An 11,246-nucleotide genomic window follows, 5' to 3' on the forward strand; every position below is an offset into this window, starting at 1 on the left:
TCATAACAAACAAAAAGTAAACAAACAAATGAATATTGTTTTGTCCATTTTTCCTTACCGTTTTGAAGTTGAATTTTCTAATAAATTCAAATTAAATTCTTGTAATTATCAAGAAAAAAACCAAGCCCTATCTAATTACAAATATAATATAATTAGATTAAGAACATTTTTCTCTACCAATACTCTTAAATTAACTAAATAACTATGCTTCTTTTTTCCTTTTTTTTTTTTTTGGTAAAATATTCCTAAAAACGTAAATTCCAAATTTCAAACACAAATTATCATTTTGTTAATTAAAAGATGTTGGTTTAAGTCACACAAACTGTTTTATTTAAATAAAATTATAATAAATAATAAAGCTCTAAAATATTTATAAAATATAATAGATAGATCACTTTTATCAGATGTCACTAATAGAGTGTTAGAAGTCTATCATTAATAAAATTTAAAAATTTACTATATTTGAAAATGTTCATTTTTTATTTTTTTAAAAAATACTATCCACTTTCAAATAATATGCTTAACTCAGTATATAAATGACATGAAATGCAAGACTTTTAGATAAACAAACTACAAAAACAAGTCATAATATATCTTTTTACAAAGTTTGAGACGGAATTAAGGCAAGTGGTTATAATATATTAAGAGAAAAATACAATCCAAACGAAAAATAATAAAATTTTCAATTATAGTTCGAAATCATTCTGAAACACGCTTAATAGTTAATAATCTAGACATGTATTGAAATGTTGACTATAAATGGATAAAATTTGAGGTCTATTTATTTAATTTTAGTTTTAGGATAATATGAATGTATAACAACATAAAATGAGAAAGTTGAATATGAAATATGATAAAATTGAGAACAAAAACAATGACTAAAACTTTTCAATAATACAAAATTGAATAGGTCTAAGTTAGTGCACTAAAGAACAAATAAAAAAAGATGTGGAATTCTGTTAAAGAGCTAAACTACTTTCATGTTTGACAGCTGGAGGCAGCTATCCTGATTAGGACATTGTCCATCTCAGCTCAGCCCTACCAATATATATTTAATAATTCCAATCAAATAAATTATAAAATTCGTAGCAAGTAAATTTCCTCAAAATAAATCTTTTTTTTTTTTTTTTTTTTTTTTTTTTTTTTTTTTTTTTATAATGTCAAACTCAAATTCACAATTAAATCGGTATAAAATAATAAAAGGAAAGTTGTCAAACCAAAAAAAAATATTTAACCAAATATATAAACTTTCCTATAATTAATTTTGTGTTTAGTATCATTGTTCGAGTCAATAATTTGTCAATTTTTTTTATTTTAAAAAAAAACTCTTATATAGTATGTAACTGGAGCGAGTTATTTTTCCAAATAAATAATTTTAGAAAATTGTAAAAATTAATTATAAATTTCTTATAATTAATTTTATCTTTTAGTATCATTGTTATTTAAAATGTAAATAGTTTGTCTAACTTTGTTTTTTATATTTTTAACTTTTGAAAGAAAAACTCTTATATAGTATCTAATTAGAGCGAGTTGTTTTCCCAAATAAATAATTTTAGAAAATTGTAAAAATTAATTATAAACTTCTTATAATTAATTTTGTCAACTTTTTTTTGAAAGAAAAAGTACTCAATTTTTTTTGAAAAAAAAAAAAACCTTATATAGTATGTAATTAGAGTGAGTTATTCCTCCAAATAAATAATTTTATAGAAAATCGTAAAAAATAAAACATTCAAGGAAATATTTAGAAAAGTCAAATTTAATTAATTTTGTCATTTAGTGATTTTGTTCGTGTAAATTTTTTTGTTAACCTTTTCTATTTATGAAAAAAGTCCTAATTTTTTTATAATGTAAAATTCAAAATAAGGATAACTAAACTGATCTATACTACTTGTTAACAACAAAGATTGATGCAGTCAAATTCTTAATTTCTATTGAACTTTTTTAGAAAATTAAATTTTGTAATATGATGGTGGAATAAAATAACACTAGTTGAATTTTTGTTTTTTTTTTTCGGTTAAAATATAATGTCTCGACAATGTGAGTAGTTGAGAATTTTAGGTAAATTATTGGTTGCTTCAAAGAGAAAATTTTCCAATTTTATTATAGAAAATATTATACTTACTACTATGTTTGAATTTGATAAAATTTAAACCTTAATTTAAATCGATTTTAGCTAGCTAAGTATATATATATATACATATATTTTTTTAATTTTAAAAGTGTCACGTTTATTACCGAATGATTAAAGAGGTGTGGAAATTATATTTATAAGCTTCTATACATATTTGGTGATTTTTCTTTAATTCTTAACAATTTAAACCAATCCCTATAAAGAAAAATCATAGTGGTATTTTTAAATTCAATAGTATGTTATGTTGCTGTTAATATTCGAACTTTTGACTTTTACGTTAAATATATATATTGTTTTGTTGACGTACATTTTGTATATTTTTATGAGCCACCTTTGTATGGACTTATTGTTAATATAATTTAAAATTTTGTTATGTTCTATAAACATTTTCAATCATTTTATTAATTAAAATAATTTTTTACTAGTATTTGAAAGAGAAATAAAAGTTGGATTTCTTAATACTTAAGTTTAAACTTTATATATCCTATTATGTGAAAAAAAAAAGAAAAAAAACACACACACACAAATCTTTCTTTTTGGTAAAGTTTGGTGTAGTGACACCTTTATTTCTTAATGTGTATTTTCATAGGCTCCATTTGACATATAACAAAGTAATATTCACAAATTCATTTCATATATTTGGACAATTAAGACATAAATAAACTGCATTTTCATTTTCGTTAAAAAAAAAAAACGATGCAATTTCGAAAATATAAAACTTCATTCATGACTATATTTCCGTCGCATTATAAATTATTAAAAAACATGTAGAAAACACGATATTGTTGAAAAATATTTGCAAATATAGTTAAATTTTACTTTCTATCGTTGGCAGACTATAGTAGATCTAGAAGGAAATCGAAAATAAAATTTTGCTATATTTATAGATATTTTTAATAGTTTTGATATATTTAAAAACACTTTTCTTATCTAACCAAGATGAGAATCGATACTTATTATAAATGTCATAAATTTGAATTGTGTCGTAGGGTTTTCAAGATGTAGTTTAGATTAAACTAAAATATATTGAAATTTCATTCATTTTAAATAAACATGACATTTAGCTAGCTATTTATTTATTTATTTTATTTTATTCTTTCTAATTTTGTTTAGAATAAACTAAATAAAAAAGAACAAAAGAAAAAAAGAAAAGGAAGGACAAGTAATGGAATTGATGGGGAAGACCTCTTAAAACTCAGCGGCCTCATACATTAAAGATTAATGTTGGGCTGAAGCCTCTTTAACTAGTGGACCATAGAACCTACCCACCCTCATAATCATTTTCTTAAAAATAAATACATAATAATCAGGTCATTTTTCGTTGATAGGGTAACAAAGCCCATCAAGTTAAACATTTTTTAAATATTTTAAATTTATCTTTCCGTCTTTGTTCTTCAACAACTTTTCTACGATTTCTTTCCATCGTCTTTCTTTTTTTTATTAGATTTGGGTCTTTTTTTCCGCTGCAATTTCTTTCAATTGTTTTTTTTTTTACGTAAATCTAAAAGATCATGTATAAATAGTCTTGAAGTAGCCAAATTTAAACTAACCAAATTAAAATTAAAGGATAAAATTGAAAAATAAACGGTCAAAATCTAAACGAACAAAAAAAATATAAATTGTTAATAAAATATACTAAAAAAATATATATTATTAATAAAATATAACAAAAAAAATTTATATTGAAAAATTTTAGCTTAATTTTTTAGATAGGAAAAATATAAATTATTAATAAAATATACCAAATATATATATATATATATATATCGATGAATATACCAACTTTATGAATGAAGCTGAAGATCAGGCAAGGTATTCATTGAAACTACCTATTTAGATCGCTATAATGTTTGTTGTCAAGGATTTCCTTCTTAATTATTCATTTTCTTTCTTTTTCTCCTGTTCGAAGCTCATTTTATCTTGTCTCGCTGATTTTCTAGCATTAGATTTCCTTGTGAAGTTGATTTTGTTTAAACTTGATTCTATTCTGAAAAAAGTGTGAAAAATGATCTGTTGCATGCTGTTAGTAAAAGAAATGTATGCGTAGCTAGAAATCAAACGTAGATGTGGAATGAAATCTCTAGTTCTCAATCAATAAATGAGCGATTGAATTGAGTTGAGTTAATTAATAAGATTCACATGCTTCTTGATTAATCTGTAAATCGTTTTTTATAGTATAACTTCTATTCATATAAGTTATACTTTTATCGAATTTTATTATACATCTTGATGTTCTTTTAAATGTCATTTGCTGTAATCTTTCTTTTGGAGGATTTCCTTCTTAATCCTTCATTTTCTTCCTTTTTTGAAGCTCATTTTATCTTGTGTCGCTGAGTTTTTTGTTGTAGATTTCCTTGTGAAGTTCATTTTGTTTAGTCTTGGTTCTGATTCTGAAACAAGTGTGAAAAGACAATCTGTCACATGCTGTTACTTAAAAAAAATGTATCCGTAGCTAGAAATCAAACGTAGATTTGGAATGTGATCTCTAAGCTCTCAATCGATTTATGAACAATTGAATCGAGTTTAATCAATTAATAAGAATCACACACTTCTTGATTAATCTGCAAATCGTTATCTATAGTTTAACTTGTATTCACATAGGTTATATATATATATACTATATATATATTTTATCGGACTTCATAATATATTTTTTGATATTCTTTGAAGTTCCATTGCTATTTTCGAAGTGCTCTTTCTATTTACGTTCGTATCCTTTGATTCAGAATTACCGATTGAAATACAAAGGAAACGTGTTGGATAAAAGTTTTGCTACCTGCACATTAGAATTCCTTTGTTAGTTTGAGCTTTTACATGCTACAACGAAGAGGATTGAGTCTGCCATTAATATGATGCTACTCTTGTGATGATTGGTGTCTGTAAAATCTAATCCCCAGATAGAATAACAACGTAATAGGAAAACAGTTGACAGAATTTGATATGTTGCCTTTATAATGATCCTATTAAAAAGAAGGAAGAAAAATTCCTCCGATTAACTTCTAAGAGCAAAAACAAAGGTAAATTAAGTAATATGTCACATATTCAAAAGCATTCTTCTGGGAAAAGCTCATCTTTGATGCCAGGAGCAATCCACTGGATCTGGATGTAAGTTATTTCCCACAGATCTTCACCTTCTTTCTTCACCAATATCTCTTTTTCTCTCATAGTTGTGATTATTTTTCTCAATAATTCTGGGACTAACTCTTTCAAACTTGATTCACCATAACTTCCTATATCAGCCTTCATACAGGTATCCATTCTTCTCAATACCCCAAGCCAAAAGGTTCGGAACCCAGGGCTTTCTGATATCTGTTTCAAGTATACCAAGTAAACATCTGTTAAGAGCTCCATTGAAATCTTTAGAGTACCCTCCATGCTTCTTGCCTCCCTCTCTGCATTATCTCTTCTAGAGTACTCTAACATTTTTTCATGCAAATCATCTACCATTGCAAATATTATATTGTTAAAACAACCAATACAGTTGGTTGGGGGGAAATCCAATTCTTCTGCCAACAGAAAGCTTTTCTTAAGAGATGTAATGGCATGGTTTCTTATCTCTTCTCTTCTAGCTAAGCTCGTTTTTCGAAGTGCTTCGCCTAGTTTGAGAAATAAAGCCAAGGCAAAATTAGAAGATCCTAAACCTTTGTCATCTAATGAGGAGCTACTTGCATTGCTTACTACACTAAAACTATTCCCTGATTCTGCACAGTAGTTCCTGTACCATTGGACTAAGAAATTTACAGAATCTGATAATGCATCTAAGATTTTCAAGTTCTTGTCTAACGGGCTATTCTTGAGTGCAACATAACTAAAGGCGCAATCTATACAGAAGGTATAGTTTGTGCGTGTTATATGTGACGCATCTGACATCAACATGATCAAGGTCTCGACTCCTTGGTCATAGGTTTCGGGATGCCGACCAGTGGCTGACAACAAATGAAGAAGTGACTTCCAACCAATTTGGCTTTGGAGATTTGCTGGGTATTCGATAAGAATCTTGCTTACTGATTGTGTTATGGACTCGAAGCAATTATCAAGAATCTCCTTATCAAGCATCCACATCAAATTTATGGACTTGAAGATGAGTTCCTCAGGTAGTTTGTCAGGTTGGTGTGTCGAAAGGAGCCTTAAACATACCTTGAAAAGTCCTAAAACAGCCTTTTCCGCAAATGGGATGGCAGAGAAAAGAGGAAATTGAACAACTGTTTGTAGATACTCGTGGAAGCTAGGCCAGAAAACTTGGAATCGGTATAGGTTAGTCATGGTCATCGTTATAATTAGATCCCAACAAAATCCGACAGTTTCTTCTTCTTCAACTGGTGTGCTAAACTTCTGTCCTTTTCCAGCAGCGGCAAATATTAAGGACCGCCCAAGATTGAGTAGAGCCTCATCAAGTATGTTTGCACTGTTGCTAAAGATGTTCCCGATGCGACATTGCTTGACAAACTTCAAATTTTGTTCATATTCATTTAAGTTGAGAGTTAAGGAATCTTCCATACTATCAAGTGATAAAAACTGCGAAAACCGACTGACCATACCAGAGGATTGCTGGGTGCAAAACTTAGGATCTTGAGATGGGAAAATCACACCTGAATCTGACCTTGCAACATCATTTGATGAGGTGGAAGCTACTTCAAAGTCGATAACGGATTGGGGAAGTAGTTTAAGTCTTTTGAGTTTTAGTAGGCAGTCCACAATGTTTCTCCAACCTCCTCGAATCGTGTCACCGAAGTTGTTTGCAATCGTGAAAACTGCTAGTGTTGCCAGTTTTGGCTTCAAATCATGACTAAATACAAAAAGTGTTTCTTCTGCAGATGCATAAGGGTTCAATAGAGTGGTAAATTTACAAAACATTGCCAGCAGTTCATCGAGCGTGTCCTCTAATCCATACTGTGTTATCTTAGCAATGGAAAACAATCCTTCAATGCATTCATTCAGCATCTCATCTTCATCCGCATGCTCAAAGAAAGCTGCAAGAGATGCAACAGAAGGACCAGCAATGCAGCCAAACATGTCTCTTCCCAGGCGAGGGTCGAAATCACACGACATGAAAGGTTGTATAATCTTGGATCTATTCATCAATTCAACCCATTTACTAGGGTTCATATCAAGTTGCAAACCTGACTGTGGTGAGAGTATAATTGCATTATTCGAAATCGAATGAAAAAGCTCAGATAAATAATCTCTAGGAAGATCCTTCCCTGCATTAATTTCTCTGTTGTTTCTGATGAACTCGTCTTCGGTCATCTTTTTCTTCACTTGTGGATTATGTTGATCAGTATTCAACATAATTAAACTATAACAAAGGACAAACACTGTATCTTTACTTGCGAAGGTATTTGAAGATTGTAGTTCATAAAATCTCTCTGAAAACGCCTCTAAAATGCGATGAATCTTTTGCGCTTCTCCCGGCAAGCGAAACGTCTCGAGGTAAGTTCTAAGAGCAGTGTCTAGAATCATGCCTGTAAATTCAAAGGTCTCTGTAAACTCAGCCAACACTTTTACATGAAACTGATCAGGATCACCAAGATATTCACCAACAAACTGTTTGTCCAATCCATGAGTGTACCTGAAAAAGTAAGCATAAGCTCTCGGGTCCGGAGGATCAGAAACCAATTGAGAAAGCTTCAAATATGCTAAGCCTTTCTTTTCATCTCTATTGAAATGGTGACCAGCAATAAATATCTTCTTCTTCTGAGCCTTTCTTACTCTTACATAACGTAGCCAATCCTCCAAGTCTAAGTCTTCTTTAGATTTTTCTTCCCAAAACGGTATATATTCGTCTACTTGAGCTGGATATACTCTTAAATTGCCGCTGCCCCCACAAGTTTCTTCTTTATGTTTATCAAGTTTTTCTGCAATGTTGTGAATCACAATCACTAGTCCCTCGAAGGCTTGGATATTTAAAGTGGTTAAGGGACTTCCTGTAGGAAATGAGAGCTTACATAGCAACTTTCCCATCTCCTCGAACAAATTCCAACGAAGGGGATCACAGTCATAGTTTACATAAAATTCTAGAATGAAGGAAGACTGTCTACAGAAGTTTATGATTCCTTCAAGTGCGACTTCTTGGATTTGGGTTGAGTTCCCAAATGATGCTAATCTCAGTGCCACATAGATGGAGAACGCTTCTAACTGAAGTCGAACAAACCTGTCCAAAGATTGACGAAATAGAAAAATATTAGTTATTTGGTTTCTCTTTATTCTCTCTCTCTCTCTCTCTCTCTCTCTATTTGTTTAGGTATTGAGTTCATGTTTTAGGGAAATGTCACTGCATGACCATACTTCTCTCATAGTCTGTCTACAAAATTGCAGCAATATTTTGTAGGGGAAGAATTCGAAATTATTCTTTTGTTACATTTCATTAAAGTTAAACATTGTTTTAATCATTTTAAGCATAATAGTTTCTTCGGTTAAATAATTACATATTTTTCTCAGAGAGTTCTACGATATAATCTCCTACAACTAACTTTTCTAGAAATATTATAATATTTAAAACATTTAGAAATTGGGCTTTTGTTTTTTAGACTAGGCCCAAATACTTTTAACCCAAAATATAAGTTCAACTTTCAATAAATATAGAATAAGTTATTACAATGCTAATCTTAACATAAACTTAAAAGAGTTGATGCATATTATACTTTGAAACCAAGAGGTCAAGTTCAAATCACTCCCCCATAAATAAATCCTGAAATAATTCATTTGCTAAAAAATTAATCTACAAGCAAGTTCTCTGGAAAAGGGTGTTTACCTTCGAAGGAAGTGGTAGATATTCAAAACTGTACTGCAGATCATGGACAAAACCAATGGATTGGAAGCTGCTCCATAATGAATCAAATGATGAAACAGATCATCCTGAACCATCCTCAAAAGCTTTGGATGTTTACCAATGGCGTCTCCACTCAATTCCACCGCCGAGTTTATCAACACCAAAGCAAACAATTGAACATCCTCATCCGCTGTCCTCGATCCTAACCCTCCATCCCCCACCTCCACCATTTCCACTACATTCAACAACGAACATAAAAAATGAAACACATCTATCACACACCTTATCCCATACCCTGAATCCATACTCCCTCCTAAATCCGCATCCTCCGTATCCGACTCCGACTCCTCCCCGTCTCTCACCTCCATCTCCGGCAACCTCGAAAATATTATCTGTATCAGCTCATTCATCGTGTACCTCGCCGTCCTCTGCAGCAAATCCCCTCTACTCGCCGATTGCTGAACCACATTGAAGCATGTGTTCACAATTGTACACACAGATTGATCATTCAACAGGTACGAAGCTCTGTGGTTCATCAATCCAGCAAGAACTTGTAGAACCTTCATCATCACGGCATCTTCGGTTACCAGGTCAGTTTTTTCAAGTTTACAATTTGTGATTCCAAGTACTATTAAATTTATTGCGTCTTTAACTCCTGGTGTCTTCTCGTCGAAGATTTCCACCTTGATTATTTTGAGCAATGCAGAGAGAGCGACGCCGGTGGCCGCAGCGGGAATGTCGTCGCTTTGTATAACGTCGAGAATAGGAGAGATGTAAATGGAAGGGTCGATGGTTCGCCATTTTTGTTGAGGGTGGAAGATTAATGCTCGAAGGGATTTTAAGGATTGTTGGATTGTGGAATCGTAGGTTTCATCAATGGTGGCGATATAAGGAGAGTTTAACTCGGAAGGTGGACGGCGGATAACGGCGAGGATGGCGCCAACTTCGGTGTTTAACATGCAGGAGAGACCGAGCTCTCGTCGTTTGGATTTGGGAGAATCCTTTTCGTCTTCGTCATCGGATGATCTTTTGTCCATGAACATGAAAGAGAATAATATTGAGGATGAGAATTGTTGAAAGATTTGGAAGGGAAGGAAATGAGAGGGTATTTGTTTGGGTTATTAGGAATTTTTTAAGGTGTTGGAAGGAATGTGAATGGCTGGAATTGAAGATTGGAACGATTCTACCATTAAAATCTCCAGATTTGTTCACAATTTCATTATTTTATGGTTCATCTCTCGAACGATTCATGTGGTTTGGTGACGGTTGAAGAATGAGTCAAGGATAAGCTTTCGCTCACCTGTTAAATTTCCAAGGTGCCTTCTCTTCTTTCTCTTTTCTTCTCTTTGTCAACCTTTTTTTCCCCTCATTTCTCATTTTCTTGCATGAAAACACTGCTTATATTCTTTCTTGCATCTTCCTGCTTTATTTGTTATCTATTTTCCTTTTATAAATAAATAAATACTTTAATTAAGAAAACCATAGCTAAAAATGGAAAGGAAACTGCAAGGCACTTTAGGTAATTATTTAGGTTTTATTTGATAATCACTTGATTTTTTAAAATTAAGAACGTACATCATACCTTAAAAAAAGTTCATTTTCAAAAATCTGTATTGTTTTAAAATTAAGGACTAAAATTATTTTGCAGAAACAAGTATAGGTTAAGAAAAATAAATGAATGGTTATAAAGTGAGACGTTTTGATTCTTTATATTCTAAAGTTTAGAAAACATTTTTGAAATAGGTTCTTTTTTCAAGAATTTAACTAGGAGTTTAAATATTGACTTGGAAAATATAACATTTATGGGAGAAAATGAATTATTTTTCAAAAACCAATTAATTATCAAATAAGTTTGTATTTTTATTTTTATTTTTCTAAAAAAGAAAGTGTAGTTTTTTAGAACCTATTTGAATCCCATTGAGAAAAAAATATTGATAATATTAGTTGAGAATTTTGTGAAAGGATTCCTATAAAAGGTTTCATTAACTACTAATTCATGTCGAGTAGACCTTGTTGTTGCGAGAATTCTTAATTCATGAGTTGTAGGGAAAAATTCATTTTTATTTAAATGCTTTTGGTAAATTTTGTTTAAATTACACTTCCAAATAACCAGTTTGAGTGGTAGTCAAATACTTAAATTTTATCTAAAATGACTTATTTGTTAAATTAATCACTTAAAATATATTCCAAAGGTATCCTTAATGACATTTAAATTATGGTTTAAAATACAAACTCAACTCCTTAATTTTGAATTTTTTTGTCATTTTACTTTTAAATGTTTGATTTCTCGTTATACACTTGAAATTCTGATAGCAGTTCACATTTTAAATTTTATTTTTATTATTC

The 11,246-nt window shown here is 30.6% G+C and overlaps 1 protein-coding gene across 1 annotated transcript; it reads right to left on the reverse strand.

Annotated features, from left to right (window-relative positions):
* Positions 1-5,056: 5,056 nt before the first annotated feature.
* Positions 5,057-9,943, reverse strand: LOC103497742 (ARF guanine-nucleotide exchange factor GNL2). The gene is made up of 2 exons (XM_008460055.3): positions 8,883-9,943; positions 5,057-8,282 (listed from the first exon to the last, which is right to left on the reverse strand). The coding sequence occupies exons 1-2, from the start codon at positions 9,941-9,943 to the stop codon at positions 5,174-5,176; spliced, it is 4,170 nt and encodes a 1,389-aa protein (XP_008458277.1). The 3' UTR covers positions 5,057-5,173.
* Between the last annotated feature and the right edge of the window lie 1,303 nt (positions 9,944-11,246).

The sequence above is a fragment of the Cucumis melo genome, chromosome 5 (genome assembly GCF_025177605.1).
Source record: "Cucumis melo cultivar AY chromosome 5, USDA_Cmelo_AY_1.0, whole genome shotgun sequence".
In the NCBI taxonomy this organism is placed as follows: Eukaryota; Viridiplantae; Streptophyta; class Magnoliopsida; order Cucurbitales; family Cucurbitaceae; genus Cucumis; species Cucumis melo.